This window comes from Mya arenaria, chromosome 1 (genome assembly GCF_026914265.1).
Source record: "Mya arenaria isolate MELC-2E11 chromosome 1, ASM2691426v1".
Lineage (NCBI taxonomy): Eukaryota > Metazoa > Mollusca > Bivalvia > Myida > Myidae > Mya > Mya arenaria.
The window spans coordinates 49399375-49422217 of record NC_069122.1 but is presented as its reverse complement, the minus strand read 5'-3'; the positions used below and the strand labels follow the sequence as shown (position 1 = coordinate 49422217).

The 22843-nt window shown below is 35.5% G+C and overlaps 1 protein-coding gene across 1 annotated transcript; it reads right to left on the bottom strand.

The window, feature by feature from the left end:
• Positions 1 to 6850: 6850 nt before the first annotated feature.
• On the bottom strand, positions 6851 to 22609 carry LOC128237081 (ankyrin repeat and zinc finger domain-containing protein 1-like). Its single transcript, XM_052952324.1, has 15 exons — positions 22214 to 22609; positions 21842 to 21945; positions 20914 to 21010; positions 19143 to 19312; positions 17585 to 17680; positions 17279 to 17394; positions 15733 to 15880; positions 15127 to 15349; positions 14184 to 14426; positions 13649 to 13747; positions 13231 to 13329; positions 11402 to 12324; positions 10868 to 11047; positions 10109 to 10179; positions 6851 to 7426 (listed from the first exon to the last, which is right to left on the bottom strand). The coding sequence occupies exons 1-15, from the start codon at positions 22374 to 22376 to the stop codon at positions 7306 to 7308; spliced, it is 2853 nt and encodes a 950-aa protein (XP_052808284.1). The 5' UTR covers positions 22377 to 22609; the 3' UTR covers positions 6851 to 7305.
• Positions 22610 to 22843: the final 234 nt, after the last annotated feature.

Here is a 22843-nt window from a genome sequence, read left to right as displayed (position 1 = left end):
AAAGAAATTACAAATTTAGGTTGCTTAACACTGTAAACAAATCATGTCGCCTATGAAATGGATACGAATGGGAAACACAAAGGTATCAAAGGAAATGGTCCCATCAGATAAAAAACCGACGCCAAAGGCATACTGTACTATTTAAATACCATGAAGTAAAAGCACCATAGTCTTTGTATTCATAGATTGAAAGTTCATGCATTCAACATAAATACATACAATGAAGTAGGTCAATATTACCCTCGATGATTGACGAGAAATAATATGGTTTCAAATATACATGGCAATCGGCGAGTCAATTCATAAAACGAAAGAACATTTAACATCTGAGCACACATTATGGCATTTCATAGTGGAAACATAAATGTGGTAAATTAGATTCTAAGGAAAATACATGCAAATTAGACCTTAATATGTCAACAGTTATCACGTTTTCAAAACATTTAATACTTTTTTAGATTTTCAAATATATTCAACATCATAATTACTTGTAAAATGCCAATACAAAATATCATTCATAAACATGTGTTAAGCTTCACGGAATCATCATTTCTCATTTCGACGTTATTCACATTCCTTGATATAACAAACTCTATGGTTAGCCTGATAATTTTTGATGTTGACAATGATATCTAGGCAAGTAGCTTTGTCTTACTTCGGAATACATTTAAAAAAGTAAGATCATCTTCTTAAATGTTTCCAGATAAACATGTATTATTAACAATATCTCTACCATTTTCAACACTTCATCTATGAGTTGATCATTTTAATTTGATGCGATCATACCTATACTTCTCAATATGAACACAATTTTAATAAAACTGAGAATCAAATTGAAAAGAATATATAAAAACAATGGCATAGAAGACTTGTTGAGACTACCACGAACATTTAACCAAAACAATATGTTAGACTTTGTTTAAAAAGTAACAGAACTTCAGAGTAATCTCCAACACTTTGTGATAACCATACACGATCTAATCCCAATGTACAATGTTTAGCACGGTTACCTTTGAAAGGACGAATTGTATGTAACATAAGCTAATCATGTTTTGTACCTTACGTCATAATATCTAGTATTCCTGTTTCTGCTAGGACCAAATCATTTCGTGTACTACATGTAGGTTTTACATATTGTTTATATTTAATATTATTTTGATATGAAACATCCTCATAGAGCTCTACACTTCAGACCCGTAAAAGGTGTGGTATATTCGTGGTGTTTGTATTTGTGCATTAAGTGTTTATATGTTTGTGTCTTTAGTTCATTGTCGTCTGTGTCTTTAGTTCATTGTCGTCTGTGTTCATTGTCGTCTGTGTCTTTAGTTCATTGTCGTCTGTGTCTTTAGTTCATTGTCGTCTGTGTCTTTAGTTCATTGTCGTCTGTGTATTTAGTTCATTGTCGTCTGTGTCTTTAGTTCATTGTCGTTTAGGCCCTTGTATTGTGCCCTTACACGGGGTTTAAATTTTGAATTATCGACCACTGGACTTGTCCCTGTAGTTTCAATGGTATAATTAATAAGTTTTTCATAGAGGTTACTTTATGCTTACGAGTAATATTAACAAAACAACTTAATTGCCTGTTGCGTTTCACCAGGTAGGGTGTTTGTGGCCTTCATAAGTGAACCTCCTGTCGTATAAACTATTCCCCAGTACATACAATGTTTTCAATAGCGGTACAATCGTTTAAAAATATAACGCCCTATGTAGTCTTCCACCTTTCTCTGAAAATTATACTTTTGTTATATGTGTATTGACATTCAGCTTCTATTGCCATTACCCGCACAGTTTATCAAGATTATGTTGAAGTGCCTCCGTATAATTGGCAACACTTACAATATCGTCTCTATAAATAAGTAAAAAATATTTCAACAATCCAGTACCGACTCCTTAGGTACTTTCTTCATTAAATTAAAAAAGCAACGTTAGTGTACAGAGTAACATGTATTATAATTGTTACCGTATTGAGATGTCGTGTTATAAAACGGTGTGGTAATAAGAAACACGCGTATTTGCGTATTTCATCTACTGTTCCCTTTTCCGTTTTCTGGTCCTTCAGGAATATTGAAAATAAAAGCCGATACAGGAGAGCCTTGACAGCGTTGCTAAGGCCGATGCAGGAGTGCATTGAAAGTGGTGATAAAGCCAATACAGATTAATAGGCGTTTCTCTGATGAATCCAAGCTGGCAGCAAAAAGAGTGGGTCTAAAGTAGGTCGCGATGTGTCTAGAAATCATGGACACAAACCAGCAGTTCACATTGTTTGTGCCCGTGTCAATTCCGGATAGATGTAGTGCTGGTGAAACGTTTTAGAACGCTCGTTCGAGTTGAACGCGCCTTAGGTTTCGGTCACGGCACTATGCTAGGTGATAACCTAGTCGGATACCCCAGTGCTTGATTTCGGTTCGCACTTTCATCAAACACATGCATAGAAAAGTTGTATGTAAAACTAAAGCCTTTTTAAATGATTGTGAGAAAAAAACTGTATTTCATTAATTATGCAGAAAACGTGTACGAGTATACATAAGGATTGCAATTCATTTTGAAGGCATATCATACTAGCAGCGTGATTATGGTTTATTTCAAAAGAGTGATTAATGCAGTAATAATTGAATGGTAAACAAAAGACAAATTCTCGACGTTAATATCTAAAATGCCCAAGCATCGTTGCATCCTTATCATGGATGGCCTTCCTTATATTGTTTTACTGAACCAAGATTTCACAAAATGTATAATCGTTGAGTGAGTGTGTCGGGTCGTAATGGACAAATATATAATAAGTCCGTGTGGGTGGTGTTCTATGAAAAAGCTATTCAGGATCATCGTGTTGCATAAAATTTAGCATAAAAAGCCTTAAAGCAACTGATTTCCGATATAAACAAACAACCCGATTCAAAACGGTATTGATTGGTAATCTCCATAACTTGCAGACAGCAGAATCTATAGAGCGATACAAATTGGATACGAATTGAGGAACATACATGATTTAATAATGTTCTTTTGAACTGACTGCACTATTCATGTTTGTCATAATGTCATGCGTTTCTTTCCAATCAGTGATCCGTTAAAGGTAGTCTAGACGAGTCAGATAGGGCGATCGAATCGACCGATTGGACTGAAGAGCAAAGCGATGACTATGTTTATATCCTTTTCGGGGAGCAGAATATAAATCTTTGGTATGCTTCCGGTGCGGATGTGAGTATCCACGTGCGCAAACCGGTCAGAAGGCTAGGCGAGAGTTGGAATGGGTAATCTGTAGTAAATGTTGGTATCTGACATCTATTTTGCGTAGCTTGTACTTTCAGATGTTATCAAATTAGATGAATTTGCAAATTTAGACCAATACGGACGTGCGTAGTCGTTTACTGATCACTGTCATGACGTGCAGTAATTTGAGGTCACCGTTGTCGTTCAATAGTTTCTAGGAGTATCACAGTTATTTAGAATGAATATTTTGATAACTTAATTTATTGATAAAATACATAACTATTCCATTCAGCTATTTTAAAATATCATCATTTAATTTTTAAATTGTTTCAATTGGCGCGTTGATGCGCGTCGCTCATCCTACATGAGGATTGGAAAATCGGAAACACGTTTCTTGCACTGAATGGTACAGAAATTACCGGTAAATATGGCCGTGCTTGAAATCAAACGTCCGACACCAACATGCCCTACGAGTCACCCGCAAAAATGAGACGCGTTTGCACTTCCCATGAACCAACTGTTTAAAATTGGTATGAAAGCTTCGAAGGCTCTCCCTTGAGAAGGATGCCGTACTGGCGATTTATTTGTAAATAAAGATCAATTTACTGGTCCAGTTTGATATATCAGAAGTATCCGCGTACCTAACCTCGGCATCCAGAACACTGCCAAAACTGGCCCGTGATCCAGCGTACCTAAAAGCATCGTGGACCACCCTTCAACAGTTCTAATAAAGTCCCCCGGTAATAATGCAATCATTCATAACCGATGCTGCAGGAAATTGCAGTGCTGCTTTATAATATCTGTAAATCAAACTAAGACTTGAACTGCTGTTTTATACGTTGTATGTTTGTTTTGCTTCCATACGATTCGAAGCTACTTCAAAGTTTCCTTGAACTATCATAAAAGGCCAGACATTCATTTAATTGTACTATTAGATAGAACTATTTCAAGAACTGCCAATCCTGTTTGTATTTTGGGAGACTAATATATCATGAAGCTATATCGTATTTGCCAAATCGATTTTCTTATATTTGTCTTATTCAAGAGGGATAGATAATAATAGAATATTACATGAAAACCAGTTGTCTAGAATTTGGCAATAAACATTTTGCCTGTATTTAGGAATTCTTTTCTCTTATGCTTATGAGATAATTGTCATTATAGTATTGCATGAACTTTCAACAATAATATTTCATGCTTTTCCTTATAATTTAAACATGCATAAGACAAGATTTTGCCTCTATTACAATGGTTTAGCACAATAATAAATCGTGCCGAGACATACCATTAATATGAGTGCATCGATGTAAGCAGCTAAATAGTTAGGCATGATTTCAATGTTTGCCGTTAAATACGACATTACACATGTTAGCTGGTGAACCTTTCTCCAAATTAAATTAAATATTGCAGAAGTGCAGCGCACTGCATGATTATAACAATGAAATTATAACAAAATAGAGCATAACGTTAGCGCTAAGTGGACTTTTCTGAATGCTATTGTCAGCAACTAAATCTTTATTGTTTTGTAAATGCACGAGCTCTATCAAGCATTAATATAAAAGGTTTGGAACGGTACAACTAATAAAGGGGTGAAACAAGTTCACCTTAATTATTGAAAAACGATGTAGTTTATCACGCTATAAAACGTAACACATTTCTGAACGTTCGGTCCAAGTTATAGAATTGCATTAAGGCGAAAAGTATAGTGATTTGATTTTAAAATAGGTATGTTGGCCATATTACATTTGTCAATGTTGGTGATGGTAAAACAATAAAGTAAATGAGTCAATGGTCAATGTTCAGTAAATAAGCAGGCAAGTGTTTTTACCCCAGCATTGTTATTGTAAACGCACGTATAACTCCCGCATGCATATTCAACTGGTAAAAAATGACTTTCTACATCAGCGCATCAATGAAAAACCAAGAACGTATTTTAGAAGCAAACCATGTTTCTTTCTGCTTGGGTGAAATTGTCTACGTTTATTAGAAAATAAGGATAATTAGGGCATCACACCAAGCGGGTGTTGTTGTTTTTATTTATTATTATTTACACATGTCAGTGAATCAAAGCATGGTTACACCATATTAGATCATTGGCTACCTTCCACATGTTAAGCATGGTTATACCATATTAGATCGTTGGCTACCTTCCACATGTTAAGCATGGTTTTACCATATTAGATCGTTGGCTACCTTCCACATGTTAAGCATGGTTTTACCATATTAGATCGTTGGCTACCTTCCACATGTTAAGCATGGTTATACCATATTAGATCGTTGGCTACCTTCCACATGTTAAGCATGGTTTTACCATATTAGATCGTTGGCTACCTTCCACATGTTAAGCATGGTTTTACCATATTAGATCGTTGGCTACCTTCCACATGTTAAGCATGGTTTTACCATATTAGATCGTTGGCTACCTTCCACATGTTAAGCATGGTTTTACCATATTAGATCACTGGCTACCTTCCACATGTTAAGCATGGTTATACCATATTAGATCGTTGGCTACCTTCCACATGTTAAGCATGGTTATACCATATTAGATCGTTGGCTACCTTCCACATGTTAAGCATGGTTTTACCATATTAGATCGTTGGCTACCTTCCACATGTTAAGCATGGTTTTACCATATTAGATCGTTGGCTACCTTCCACATGTTAAGCATGGTTTTACCATATTAGATCGTTGGCTACCTTCCACATGTTAAGCATGGTTATACCATATTAGATCACTGGCTACCTTCCACATGTTAAGCATGGTTATACCATATTAGATCACTGGCTACCTTCCACATGCTAAGTATGGTTATACCATATTAGATCACTGGCTACCTTCCACATGTTAAGTATGGTTATACCATATTAGATCACTGGCTACCTTCCACATGTTAAGCATGGTTATACCATATTAGATCACTGGCTACCTTCCACATGTTAAGCATGGTTATACCATATTAGATTACTGGCTACCTTCCACATGTTAAGCATGGTTATACCATATTAGTTCTGACCAGCGGATGTAGGTAGGGTAGGGTACCCGAACCAAATGAATTTTGCGGCCGTATAGTTTAAATAAGTATTTATTTATTTTGCTTTGTTAATGAACCATCACTTAGCAACCATTAACCAAAAGTATTCAATTAGAACTATGTTGTACGTGACCAATCTTCCATGGGAGGTGCAAGATCTATTTTAACACACTGTTCAGATGACCGGAAACGCATGTACAGGTATGCAAGAAAACGGTAGTGGCGCGTCTAACTTACACGTCGGCGGTCAGAGGTTCGAGTCCGACAGTCGGCACATCTGTTTTACGACCACTTACAAATATTGGTCCAATAAAGAAACACTGGAAAGTGAGTTATATCGCTTTTTGTGAACATATATCAGTAGTTTTATTCAGGGCATCTAGAATAATATGAGCTCGTTTCAAAAGAACGTATTTTGAAGTATTCCGTACTAGGATGGTAAAACTGCAACAAAAATGCAACACATTGTTTAAAAAAAAACTTACACGTGTAAAAAACTAATATTTGTTATCATATTCGGAAATGAAATTTGCACATGAAAAAGGAATACGAGTCTTTTCAAAGGCAATGGATACAAACTTTTGGAAACAAAGCAATAATTCTTGACATATTTTATTATTATTACAATATGATTAACAGACAAATAGCGAGAAAATATTTTTTCTGAATTTTTCAGTTAGACCATTTAAAAAATAAAAAAATTCATATATAAAATAATTTTGGTCATGCATGATCTAGGATGTCTTATATGTTAAAAGGCTTTTTGCAATTAATCTTATATTCAAGCAAATATTCCTAGTTTTAGGTGTTTATCCTAGCACTTTTTTATTTCCTCCAAAATCTCATTTCAATAATGTTTTCATGAAGATCAAAGATCCAACAACGCTTCCTCAACAACTATGTATAAATCAACACAAACGTAGGAACAAAACAATGTTTTCCTGATCCATAAATTGTGGGGTTTATTGTACCTCCAGGAGAAGAAATGTTGCTTCAAATAGTCCAAATAGTCCTTATTCGCTTTAAAATGTAGTTTAAAGCATCACTAATACATATAAAGAGCATTATTTCTTGGCAGTTTGAGTTTTTCTGTGCTGTTGTAGACATTTGGATGTGCAGAACTTGTTGTCACAATATTCAAACGGAACTTTTCCGGTCATGTCAGCTCCACACTGAAAACACCGGCTGAAATAGATATCAATATAGGAGTTAAACATCAGCTTCATAGGAACTTATTTTATTGCTCCTGATTTGGTCAAAAGTAATAGCCAATCGAAGTCTAAGTGTGACCTTGGCCTTTGTATCGTGTGCATGAATGCTATGCATGACACCCTGTTGCAGTACATTTCTGTGAAGTTTGATTGCAATTCGAAAAACAATGAAAAAGTTAAAGGTGTGAAACGAAAGTAGCGGACGGATGGATAGGTTGACCACCTTGAAATGTGTACTTTCATATACAACATAATGTTTTCAACTTAATAGTAGTTATGATAAGATTCACGCCAAGTTATTCAAAATGATTAAAATAATCGCAAATCGACTTAACCTGGTTTTCAATGATTGACAGGCTGATTCAGGCTGTGTTGTGAGAATTATGAGTATTTGTTGATAGCTGATTTGTTGCGTTCTGTGTGTATGTATAAGAACATGTCCAATTGGTAAGAGGATATACACAGAACTTAGTCACACTATGTCAAACCAAACTAAGATATTCAGTTTCAACAGGGTTTTTTTTATCTTAAGAAACAGTGTCATTGACCTAGTTTCTTTTTACTGAGTTTGTTCACAATTATTTTAAAGTCAAATGTAAAGTCAAATGAAAAATATTAAGTTTCAACCATTTTTCTTGACCTAAGGGGCAAAAGAAAGCATTACCAGGAACGGTCTCCATATACTCATCGTATATACCAAGTTTGGTAACAATGGGTCACCCTTAAACTAAAGATATTCGGTTTCACCCATTTTTCTATTTTTAGAAACAGTGACCTTGACCCTAGGAGGGCCCTTAGACCCAATCCCAGTAAAGTATCCATAACCTCCTCCTTACATACCAAGTTTAGTAACAATATATCAACACAATGAAAAGACATTCAGATTCATTTGACGCTGCTCGATAGATTTTACATATATGGAGCTATTTAAAGGCTTGTTAAAAGAAAAAGTGGTGGGGTTAAATATGTTAAAAGTGTTCAGATTAAATTGTTTGCCTGTAGTATATACATATATACATATTTCTAAAATACAATGACAGCTGTCATTGAATGTGATTAATACCCGAGAAAGCGGCCCTCATATGAAATGGTGGTAAATGGTGGGGGTGGGGGGGGGGACATTGTACATCGTACAACCAATTTCTGACTTTCACTTTCTTTCTTGAATTAGAACATTTTTATCAAGGGAGACGAATAAGGAATAACACAACAAATGTGCACAAGTGAACATCCTTTGATTTGCATTTGCTTATTTTTTTACATCAATGGGTGTGGGGGGCAATTTGGTAACGATTATTGGAATGATGTTTTAAATAGGGTTATGCCAATCTTTTATTACCAATAATCAATCATTATAATTTATTTAATAAATTAATTATAATTAAATTGGCATTTTCTTTTTTCACTACTAAGATGTTCTGAAGTAAAAACAAGAGCTGTCACAGTATGTGACGAATGCCCCCGAATGTGACATTGACCTACGAACAAGGTCAGTACATGAAACGTTGATCTTGCATTTACGTGTCAAATACATAATTATGGCAAGTTATTTTAAATTGCCTCTGAACATAAAAAATACCACCCATACTTGACAACCTACACTGTTATGTCCTTATATTCAGAATTCCCTTGTGAATAAACACTTAGTGTATCTTTCACCTTAGAGGTAGGGACATGGGTCTTGCACACAACACGTCGTCTTGGTATGTGGAACACATGTGGCAAGTTATTTTAAAATCTGTCCATACAAGGGAAAGTTACAGCCCGGACACGACAACCTATACCCTATGTCCTTGTATGCAGCACTCCATTGTGAATAAACACTAAGTGTGACCTTGACCTTTGAGGTAGAGACACGGGTCTTGCACGCGACACGTCGTCTTGGTATGTGGAACACATGTGGCAAGTTATTTTAAAATCTGTCCATACAAGGGAAAGTTACAGCCCGGACACGACAACCTATACTCTATGTCCTTATATGCAGCACTCCATTGTGAATAAACACTAAGTGTGACCTTGACCTTTGAGGTGGGGACACGGGTCTTGCACGCCACACGTTGTCTTGGTATGTGGAACACATGTGGCAAGTTATTTTAAAATCTGTCCATACAAGGGAAAGTTACAGAGCCGGACGGACGGACGGACAGACGGACGGACGGACGGTGCGATTTTAATATGCCCACCTTCGGGGGCATAAAAAAACTATCAAGGGAGGATACATTTAGTTATGGTTTTTGTACAAACACAAGTTCACATTGTCATTTGTCAATCCTTTAAGTGACATCAAAATTCTTTTAAAACTGTTCGTGTTCAAATGAAAAGTACATTGATATGCTAAACTGTTGTTTTACAAGGGTCATAAATCTGGCAATAATAAGCTGGAGTGATATAGCTTGTCATCAAAAAGAACATTGTTACTATGTGCATATATATCAAGAATATAGTAAATATATTTAATGGTTAAAGATACTTAGAAAGAAATAACATGAAAAATGTGGACAGACGGACAAACAGACAGGGTGGCTACTAAAGGATACCTGCATTATCATTGTGAGTGGGGGGCTATAAAATATTTGCTAAATTGGCCAACCCAAATAATGCAAAATAATTCTTTGGCTTAGTTAAGAAAATATGTTACTGCTGGATATGATCTTACATAAGCACAGGCTTGTCTCCTCCCTGTGTGCTACATTGATTCAACAGACGACGTTCAGCAGCCAACGCTCTCTGAAATATAGAATGTCCCAAATGATTCAAATCCACGATACAGGTACATGCACCGGCAGTAATAACGAGGTCAAAATGATATGTCTCATTTCAAAACTATCAATAGATCCAAACATTGTAATGAGGTCATTTTTACATAGCCCCGGATATTTGCAAGAATGTAGAAAATATTCATTTACAAGAGAAGTCACCGGTCTTCAAGATGACCATCAATTTAACCATTTTGCAACTGTTTTGTCAAGTTTCTTTGTATCAATCTTGATAGGATTTGAATTTACCAACTGAATTTAAGATCTAACTTGTACTTGACAAGATATTGCACACAGCTTATCAGTAATCCTTTCTTCTTTTTAAAATAAGGTGGTCTAAGTGACATTTTACTACTCTAGGGTAAGAGGTGGTTGCTATACTAAAGCAATCTGAAAATATGTTTCTTTGCAGTTGGCCGGCTCACTTGCCAAAAATGCTCAATAGTTGATGCCTACTCTTCGAGACCACTAAAGACAAAAAATGTTTTTACAGATGGCTTCAACATTTATTATTATTTCACATTTTATTACCAATTGTTATTCTTAACTTTCCATTTGGCAAATTAACCGGTCTTTATTTCCCTCACATTTCTGCTTTATGTAGTTCTTTTTTATCGCTATATTCTAAACTTTCTCATACCTCCTCAACATATTCTTACCTTTTCTCTGTCCGACATGTTCAGGTATCTCTGTTTCTCTCTGTCTTCTGCCTTTTGTTTCTCCTCTTCTTCTTTCTTAGCTTTCTGTTGTTCTTGCTTAGCTTTTTTCTGGGCTTTCTTTCTCTCTTGTTCCTTTCGCTTCCTTTCAGCCTCAGCTTCTTCAGAGAGAGGTTCTGGAATCTGCAATCCGAATAAACATGAGCTTGAGAATCTAAATTTTATCTCCTGTACATCTCATTTTCTAATTAATATCTTTTCACTATTCTACAGGAACCTTGATTTGACATTTACAAGCCGTTATCTTGATTTTTTTCAACTTTCTTGGAATATTTGTTCAGCTGAAAGAAAATGTGATACTAAAACATGTTCTAGATTAAAATGCCACACAAAATTTAATCTTTTTTACAAAACATGAGTGTAAAAGTTGGAAGACTTCATGCATTACCAGAAACTGACTATTTCAATATGATTTAACAACATTAAAAGGTACATGTAGCAGAAAAAATCTCAATCTGCATCCACATCAAATCCTACCTGTGCAACCTTGTAGTCATATCTATCCGGCCACTTTCCCCTGAATCTTCTAAACTCATTTCTTGTTGCCTTATCCTTGCTTGCCATATAGGGTGAATGACCGTTTCTGTCCTTCAGCACAGGACTAGCGCCCGCCTCCAGCAACAAGGCAACAATACGTGCGTGCCCCTCTTTAGCTGCTACATGGAGAAGGGTAGTGTTGTTATCCCCTATCGGTTCACTTACAATGTCAGGAGATACAAAGACAGGAGTTAGAGGGTCTTTATTGCCAGTGGAAACAGTTGGTTTTGTTCTTGGTGAAAGGATTGGAATGGTCTGCGGTTTTAAAATGGAAGGTGTATCTGGTATTGCGGTCGGATGTTCTACCTGATGACTTGATATGTTCACTGTAACTTTCTCTTTTGTTTCATCAAGATCTGTTGTATTAATATCTGTATGAGTATCACATGCTTTCCAGTTGGTGTCTACAAGGAGACTTTTATCTGAATTCATTTCTGTAATGCATTCAAGACTTGTAGACTTTTCTATATTAACATATTCCTTTGAATTTTGGGCAATTTCTTCACCATCTGATTTCTTAACATCAACATTTTTTAATGTGTCTGTTTGTTTTATATCAGCAATTATTCTATTATCACTTATCTCTGATGATTTTAGACAAATGTTGTCATTTTCATTACCTGCTTTAACAATGTGGTCATTCAGTTCACTATTATCAACAGCAGTAGGAATAGTTGCTTTATCAAACTCATCAACCTTTTTCTGACTTTCAATGTCCTCAGCATTGTCATGCTTGGCTTCTGAATTATTATCAACAGCAGCAGGAGGGGAAAATATCACAGCAAGAAGGCTTTCAAGGCTTTCTTTGTCGCCTGTTTTACAAGCTGTATACAGACTGTTCCTTAGATGGTATAGTTCTTCATCTGTTTGAAATAAGGAGTTCATATAAAGGGAGGATAAAGAATAAAAATTAAACATAACCATACTAGTAAAATCATACATGCTAAGGGAAATTACTATCAAATGAATTTTTGGCATTAAACTTTGAAATATTTTCATTATCTGTTACAGATAAGATTTATAATACAAAGTGTATAAACTTGCTTGAATATGACCAGAACAACATATTTATATCAAACATATGCTAGCCATCTAAAACATTTTCAATAGACCAATATCTAAAACAATAAGAACTTGGATTGGTTGTCATTTTTGTCATTTGGTTAAAAGGCATACCATGACGAATACTCAAGCCAGAGTAATGTGCTTTGAAAGCATTGCCATGGGTTACATGCTTATATCCTTTTAAATGTTTTAATAACTAGTTTGCACTTGATAGAGGCCAACATGAACACGATGACAATACCTAAACAAGAGCTGTCACAGTATGTAACGAATGCCATCAAATATGACATTGACCGTTGTACAAAAAAAAAAAAAAACACATAAAAAAAGAGAAGAAAATAGCAATGAAATCTGTCCATACAAGAGAAAGCTACAGCCCGGACACGATCACCTATACTCTATGTCCTTAAAGGCAGCATTCCATAGTATTCCAACACTATGTGTGACCTTGACCTTAGAGGTAGGAACGCATGTCTTGTACATGACACATAGTCATTATATGCAAAACACATGTGGGAAGTTATTTTAAAATCTGTCCATACAAGAGAAAGTTATAGCCCGGACACAACAAAATGGCCTGGACACAATGAAGGACGAACGGACGGACAGATGGTGCGATTTTAATATGCCTTACTTTGGGGGCATAAAAAATATCTTCAGATGAAGATCAAGATGACCTCAGAAACACAAGACAAAGTAAATACCCATAACATTTGAATCCGGTTCATTCTGTCCTTTCAAGGAGGGTCTTCTTTTCCGTGCACTTTTCTTCTTTTGTTTAGGCTTCTTCGACATTGAGTACTCTGTAATTGTGGTGTTTATGAGCAAGTTCATTATTTGCCAGTTGCATTTTATCAGAGATAATACAGATATAATCTACATAACAAATGTTTTCTTTACAAAATGTACATAATGCCTACAAACAGTGTAGAATGCAGCTGTGGAGATTACTTTTATATACTATTTACATGTAATTATGATTTTAAGGTAGAATTTTTCCAATAAAGTCAAGATCATTTTTACATGTGTTCACATGGATATGGTTGCTAAAATTTTAACATACATTATATTTTTCAGAAAACAATCATTCCCATATCCATTTTAACTTGAGAAGTATCTTACCTTTCAGATCGGAGAAGTGAATGGTTGCCATGGTTTCTATCAACTCTGTGTCACTAGCTGTAGATGTTCCCGATGACATGGTCTCCTCCTTTATGTGATCTGAAGAAAAGATAAAACATTTCGTTGTACATAAATATATCAGAAAACACACAATTAAAGAAAAACAAAAGGAAACTTTAATTTCAGATACAAGATCCGAGCCCTGAAAGAGATCAGAATAATATTAATTCTTGAACAATTTTTGTTGAAAAGACTCAGATGTTAATGATAACTCCTTTATGTATCAACTGGTGGGCAGTAAAATGACATTTAATGTATTTTTGATGTTTCTTTCTTTCAAAATGTACAGTGATTCAATAATGTTTTCTGGAGCAAAGTGTTATCTTTAAACTTTTGCACTTAAAATTCTCATCAAATTATTTTCAGCACAATTCGACATATATATCCTACATTCTTAATATACTTTACAAGTATAAGAACAGCTGACAGAAAGCAGTTTTAAAATACTAATCAAATATCAAATTATAAAACAAACCTGGAAGAAAAGGCTTTGAAGACACAGTTTCCTCTTTATTCGGCTCAGCATTCTCCAGATCACCGGAAGCTTTATTATCATTTGTCTCATTCACCAAGGGGCTTGCACCGATCTTTTTATTCAGAAGCTTGCGTTTCCTTGGTGATAGCTGGTTCTCATCCCGCGGTTCGAGGTTGCCGGTTTCCGGGTTGAACACCTGTGGTGGAGAAATGGGAACCAGATCCTGGATTTCTGATTCATCACCTGAAAACAAAAATTTGCAAATATGTATCAGTTATGATAATACACTAGCAGATTATCGCCTTAGTTTACTTTTCATGTAAATGTGGGAGAAAGAAAAAGTAATAAATAATCTCAAAATGCACCATCTCAGACTAATTCTTATTTGAAATTTTCTAAGACAAGGATAGTTTCCCTACACCCCCATACCATGGTTCTGAGAGAGGGGCACATGTCAAAAGGTTGTGCCTATAAGTTAAGCCCTGTTTAATGTCAATTCCTGGATCTGCCATTGTATTTAATAGAAAATATTCTAACATTACACTCCAGCACTTCTTCAACAAGCTTTATATCTGTTATAGATCTAAGTTATATGTTTTATTCAGTTAGGTTTGCATATAGTTTTTCCATTCACTTTAAATAACAACAAGCTTTAATGTATAAATGTTTACAAATAGCAACATTTTTATGTTTTCTTTAATTTTGAGTCATTTCATCTAGATTTAATTTATTATGACTACTTTATGTTTTAGACTTAACCATTTGTTTTTAATCATTAACAAGCTAGAAATAATTCTCTCAAAACATGGTTGTCTAAACCTTTATAGATGAGGCATTTTAGTTTAGCAAATCTAATTGTCTGGAAAACACAGAATTGTAATGGAAAACTTATTTTTCTATCAAATCAAGCAACACACTTAACCAAAGGATATTGCCTCCTTACCGTAACATTCTATCGATGCCAACATCTCAAACACCCGTCTCACTTCATTATTTGTGGGTCGCCTTGTCTGGAACGGTATAAGGCGTATCCTCAAGTCATCTTTCTTAAATGCTGGGACTTTCCCAGAGTAGAAGATCTTACGGTTAAAACTTGGAGCGCGTAAGAAGATGAGGTCACATTTCTCGAGATGTGGACGCCAAGACGCTATCAATTCTTGTATTTCCTGAAGTAAAGTGGTGTAAGAAAAAAATGAAATTGCAAATGACATCGACACATTTTACTAAATACAAAATTTTAGGTATAAATGTAAAAGATCTCTGTGAAAATAATTTATTTCAATAGTCACAGTGCTGCAGAGCTAATGCTAATGCTAGTCTTTTTTTCAGTCAAAAAGAGGCATCAATCAACAAAGTATTAAAGCCAGTGTTATGTGCCTTGCTGTACACATGTTTCTGGCAACATGTGTTGACAGGTTATATTAAGTTTCATGTGAATTTCTTGTATGGTTTGATAGTTTACTCATCAAGGTTTAAGGCACATGACAATGCTAAGGTTAAGACAATACAGATGAGATAAAAATAATATGGAATAATAATAATTGCAAACCTGTGTTAGAGCAGCCTCGTTATACCTCCTGAGTGAGGCCCCTCCGGACTTGGGGGCATTTCCCTGACTGTCACGACTACCCTGTGCTGTACCTCGCTTAGCACGGACAACATAGCGGTGAAATGTTTTATGGACAACCATCTCATTTCTAAAAATAATTGAACATATTTGTTACATATATCAGATCTTTGTCTTTGCATGTACATATATAACAAAATCATTTACATTTTACTTATTATAACAATGACTAGGACATCATGAATTAAATACTTAGTACATCTTTCAAGTATTGTACCCACATTTTCTTACCTTCTATAAACAATAATGTTATTACAAACAAGATGAATCAACAACAAGAGCTGTGACAGTAAGTGACCAAAGACCCTGAAGTGCCATACAGTTCAATGGATAATATGCCTACATTCAGGAAGAGCTAACACAAACTATAAGGAAATGCCAACCCCCATGATGGTTGATGTCAAATGTGGAGGAGTCATGTAGTACGGAAATGGGTTTTGCACCAACACATTTCCTTTTTGTACCAAACATAGGTGGAAAGTTATTCTAAAATATCTAGACCTGTGCATGACACACATGGATACTCTATCTACATGTATATATGCATATATGCATAACTCCTTAATGGTAAACCAGTAAGTGTGGCTTTGACCTTTGTGGTGGGAAGGTTGATCTTACCCGCAATACGTCATCTTTACACATGTACAAAGTTATCTCTCCATGCATGAAAAAGTAACAGTGCTAGCCTGGACACAACCAACTATCACTGATGTTCATATAAGCAGCATTCCATAATGATAAAACTCTAATTAAGACCTTGAATTTAAAAAAAAGTTGTGGGTCTTGCACGCGACACATCACCTTTACATACCTTAACCACATGTGCCAATTTATTTTAAAATCCCACTGTGCATGACAAAGTTACAGCCAGGATACGACCAACTATATATATATATATATATATATATATGCAGCATTTCATCATGATAAACCTAAAAGTGTGGCCTTGACCTTTTTAGTTTGGGACGTGGGTCTTGCACGGGACATGTCATCTTTATGTACTGAATACATGTGCCAAGAAATTTCAAAATCCCTCATTGCATGACAAAGTTAAAGCCAGGACATGACCAACTATACACTATGCGCATATATGCAGTATTCTGTAATGATTAAATACCAAGTGTGACCTTGTCCTTCAAAACAAAAGATATATTTGAATTTCTAAATTCAATTAAGCATTTAATTCTATGAAAGGAGGAGGGTGCCCATACTGGTATCCATAAGGGCAGAAGGATGCTACCAAAGAAGTACAGGGTGCAGCACCCTTCCATAGTTCTGAATTACAAACCCTAGCAGAATGGTGCACATGATGTCAATGTTGGCAGCTAACAAAAAAGGACAGGGTGCAGAACCTGAGCCCATAACTCTTCAGCTCAAATCCTAAGCAAGGTGGCCGTGACTACTATTAAAGGACATCTTTTCAGCGATAGTAACTCTTTTTCATGTTATTTGTTAAAATGCTACTTACTTATTGAACACCGCCCCAGCAAAATGGCCCCCTCCGGCCATAAACACAGCCCAGTTCATCTGATCTGGTATTGTAGCGGCCATTGAAACCAAGTCTTCAGTGTAACTTGGGTGGCTCTGATATAAACATGACAATTTTGGATGTATTTTTTTGCAATCATGGTTTGCTCATAAATGACTCAAAGCCTTTGATTTTCCAGCTGGTTAGAAAAACTCTACGAGATCATGTTTTTTGCATATTGTATTGTCACTTTAAATAAATCTTATTTAATATATTATGTTGACATTTTAAGCAAGCTATAGTCACCTTTTTATGACAGAGCACACATCTGTAGATGGATAGGATTTCTCCCTCATGGTTGCTGAAGTAAACCTTTGGCAGCCTTCTTGCAATGTCTTCTGTCTATGGGTAAACGACAATCATTTGTTAGATATAAGTGTATATATATACGTACATGTATGTGAACTGTCTATTACTATCACAGGGCTTTTATACCCAATTTGAAACTGAAAATATGAACCTCTTTGCCATCACTTCGGAAAGTTTTTCTTTGTGTGGAAGTTTAAAACCACCAAAACACTAAGAATTATACCACTATTTGCCAACTTTTATGTCAAAACTTAAAATAATAATTTTTGACTTATAGTTGCCATCTTAACAAAATTGTATTAAAATAATCATTTTACTTCAAGAATTACTGAAAATGTGGTCATTCAAATAACATTGACACAAGATTTTGATACTTTAAATGTCAAAGCCTTCACCTCTGAAAGATTTTTTCTTCAATTTCGAAAGTTTTAGCGTATTTTTAGGGGGTAATATATTTCCAACGTAATGAAAGCACTGCTGAATATCAGTTACATTTTTAACAAACCTACATGGACATATATATATTGAATGATTTTATATACTGTATGTATAGTCACAGAGTTTGCAAAATATGTCCAACACATTGGGCCCAGTCTGGTAAAGTCTGTGCATGATGCATTATCAAAGTCATGTTGCTTTAGAATAAGGATCAGTGTGTGACTATACCACGTGATAAATTACGTCATATATGCTACGTCGAAAGGCCACATTTTGCTTAAAATGAATACTTAAATCAAAGATAACTTTTCCTTTACTACACCATTGTAAATTAAACAACAGGCAGTCTATGCCGCTTAAAAAGCCCCGCCTTCGTTTTATAACCGAAGTTTGATAAGGTGATTAGTTTCATCAAACACCTCAAAAAACCTGTTTTCAAAATAATGTTTTGACAGTGCTCAGTCAGATGGCCATATTCTGAAAAGGTTTGTCAAAGTGTTTTAAGAAACTAAACCCTCAATAAAACTCTGGTAAAAGACCGAAGGCGGGGCTCAGAGCAGCGTAGACTGTGCTATGTTTCGTTTAAAATGGTGAAGAAAGTTATCTTTGTTTCAAGTCTTTATTTAGAAGCAAAATATTGCCTTCCAACATAGCTTTATGACGCAATTTATCACGTGGTATATACATCAAATAAATTATATAGAGTATTACCATGAGAACTTTGTTCAGGCATTTTGGTAAAGAAAGGAGTTGGGGGTCAGAAAGAAGTGACCCCTCCTTTTTGTAAGAACAAAGTCTGATTTTAAAAGCTTTATCTGCCAACAGTGCAATTTGATGTATGTTTCAAGTCAAAGTAAACAGGAGTCTGGTAACAGGAGACTCATTTAAAATGTTTCAGACCACCTGATTTTTCATATAGGTACCTGTCTTCTTCATTTTATTGAACATTAAAAGCTAAAAAAGCTTCGACATTGGGCGAAATACTGCTTATAAACCTGTATTTTCTAATAAATTTCTATTGTGTCTAAAATAATATGGTAATACAAAAACTTCCTACCTGGTTCCCACTTTCAGATTCACTATCAGTGCTGCTGGTGTTACCCCCTTCACGCACCAGTCTACGCTGAGTACCAGGCAGGAGTTTGTTGGGTCCAGTTCGGGGCTGGTTGTCAATGTCTGTGTCCCCATCTGTATCAGTGTCAGAACCCGACAGACTAGAGATGTTACCTGGAAAGAGAGCCACCATTTTTTTCAAAAGTGTAACACATCTAAGCATTTTTTTAATGAATTGAAATAACTTCCTAATGCTTGATTTTACAAATGTAGTTTATTAAACCATTTCCTTTAAAAGATTCAAAATTTCTTAAAAAGAGAATATCACATGATTTATACCAAAATACTGAGTTTGATTCTTAGTGTAATAAGGGAATTTAAATGTTCAAATCATTGGGGCATGGATCTTTTAACAGTTTAGTATTCACAAGTACCGGGGTAATTAAATACTAGTAAATCCTGCAGTCAACTTTCATAATTTTAAAATGATTGTCCATACAGGTTACACTCAGACTGCTATTCATTTCGTGCATTTTTTTAGATGAGCAATACATTTTTAAGGAATTGTCTCTGCTACAAACACTAAAGTCATAGCATTATATTACATAGTCAGTACATTATTCATAAAACACCAAAATTACACTTTGAGATGAACAAGCCTAGACTCTCACATTAGACTAGTGATTGGCATCAAAAGCCCAAATATAATACTAGATCTATGCCAAACGGCAACATTTTGACCCCAGACACAGACATATATATATGTGTTATTCAATGCAATGGCAACACAGAACAACATGGCGTTGAACAGTATGTGGAAACGGTGACACTACGCCTCATCATGGTAAACCTCATGGCAAGTTTTTGAAAAATCTATAATGCATGGTCAAAATACAGCCTGGACAAAGATCATTTCAAACTTTGACTTCTTAGCATGACCTTGACCTTTGAGGTATACACCTGGGTCTTGTGCTTGACTAGTACCCTCATCATGGTTAACCTTCATGGCAAGTTTTTCTGAAAATCCTATAATGCATTGTCAAGATACAGCCCGGAAAAGGATCATTTCAACCTTTGACCTTTATGCATGACCTTGACCTTTGAGGCACAGACCTGGGTCTTGTGCTTGATATGCCAACTTATCATGGTGAACCTTTATGCCAAGTTTTTTTTGAAAATCCTATAATGCATGGTCAAGATACAACCCAGACAAGGTTCAGTCTGTACGGATGATGGATACACACACACAGGCACGCACACGAATCCGCCTTTGTGACAACTATGTTTCACTCATTGCACATACCCGACAATAAAAGTGGAATATGATCCCGCCTGCAAAGAGTTTTACAGATGCAAGGCTTGTTGGGTTGTAAACTATTTTGAAAATAGACAATCTAAAAAGACAAGTAATGAAAAATCTTACCAAAACTATCCTCAAATACATAATAACGACAAATCTTACCACACATATCCTCAAATAGATAATAACGACAAATCTTACCATACATATCCTCAACTACATAATAATGACAAATCTTACCATACATATCCTCAACTACATAATAATGACAAATCTTACCACACATATTCTCAACTACATAATAGCGACAAATCTTCCCACACATATCCTCAAATACATAATAACGACAAATCTTAACCACACATATCCTCAAATACATAATAACGACAAATCTTACCACACATATCCTCAAATACATAATAACGACAAATCTTACCACACATATCCTCAAATACATAATAACGACAAATCTTACCACACATATCCTCAAATACTTCTTCAGGGACACTGTTCTTCCCTTTTAGCCTAAGTTTGAGGTTGTATCTGTGCCAGTCAGACCTATAGTGTCTTTTCTACAAAAAAGGATGAAAAACAATACATACTCTATATATTTATAAAAAAACACACCTCAAAACAAAGCTTTTCTTTATGAATAAGCCAAGGCAACACATATATTTCATATAAACACATTAAAAAAGCACATCCAAGACCATGTATAAGCCCTCGCTGGATTAAGACTTTCTTCAATCACAGAAAATGTATTGGATATCATCATCAACACTGTTTTTAAGTTGTTCATAATAGTTTTCTATGTTTAATAAGTAATAATAAATAAATACTGCCTGATTAATCAAGTTATTGAAATTATAAAAAAAACATAAATCTATGAAGGTTGATGCTGTAACTGTACTATATTGTTTAGCTTACAGAGTTGTTACAGTTATGCACCAGTCAATTGTAACCACGCCCCCCCCCCAGGTCCAGGGAATAGCGGGGACTTTGACTTTCCGTCCAGTCAACCCCAGGTAAAATCCCCACCCTGTGGGAACAAACAGATGGTAAAATCCGCGCCAAATGCCCCCGCACCCAGGGACCCTAGGTAAGGCCCATTCCCCGCTATATTTTGCGCAAAGACAAAACCATCACATTCACCCGGCACTGCGGGGCCACCTGAAAGGTAAAAACACGGCCCATTTCCCCGGCTATCCCCGGTATACCCCCGGACCTGGATGGGCCGTGGTTACAATTGACTGGTGCATTAATTGCATGCTATAAATTGCATTGCAGCAATACTACTCCAGGTTACCAAAAGAAAACACTTTCCAAGATGATACAAATTGAAATTATTCATTAAAGACACACCAGCTTTCCTTATATTAAGTTATTTATAGTTAAAACTTTACCTGTTCAACTCTGTGTGAGAATGAAGTGTCACAGTAATTACAGGCCATCACCTCTGACACTACCAGCTGTGAAGGATCTGGTACTAATGTCTCTTGGGGAACATCTAAAATATAAAGATCCAGGTACTCAGTCGTTGAGCTAAGTATGCCCTATTAAGAGCCCAGATCAGTATATGAAATGATCAGTAAATGGTCTAATCATCAGTAATATTACTGATCAATGAATTACCAATCATTTATCGAAATGTTTGATATTTTTTCACAAGGAATGATTTAGAACAAAATAAAATTTGTATCAAAAACATTACTGATTTGTAAAACTGCAGATAATCAGTCAATCATCATCCTGAATCTGTTTTTGACTTTAACTACCTGCTTCCTCCTGTATCACAGATTTCCCCCTTGATGCCGAGTTGCAGCTTGCGAGTGTAAGACCCACAAGTTTGCATTGAGCCTCCTTGGTGTTGTAGAGTTGACATGTAGTATACTTTTTGGGTTTTACCCTTTGCACTCTCTTTGGAGAATTCGTAGCCATATTCACTGATTTACATGTAAATGTTAAAATGGCAGTTGTCAACTGTGATTATCAAGATATTAAAGAAAATCTGTTTTAATGTCAAATATTAAGTTCTATACCCTCCAACTATTTTTTTATGTTTAATTTGTATAATGTTCGGTTTTAATACTACCAAAATAACAGCATATTGCAAAACTGATGATTAAATTATGAAAATATGTTGTGCAATATTCTTGCGCCATGGGCGCGGCCATTTTGAATTTTACGTAACGAATTGAAAATCAGTTATCATCACATCTTTAGCTGCATCATCATCATCATCATCATCATCATCATCATCATCATCATCATCATCATCATCATCATCATCATCATCATCGTCGTCGTCGTCGTCGTCGTCTTCGTCATCATTATCATCATCATCATCATCATCATCATCATCATCATCATCATCATCATCATCATCATCATCATCATCATCATCA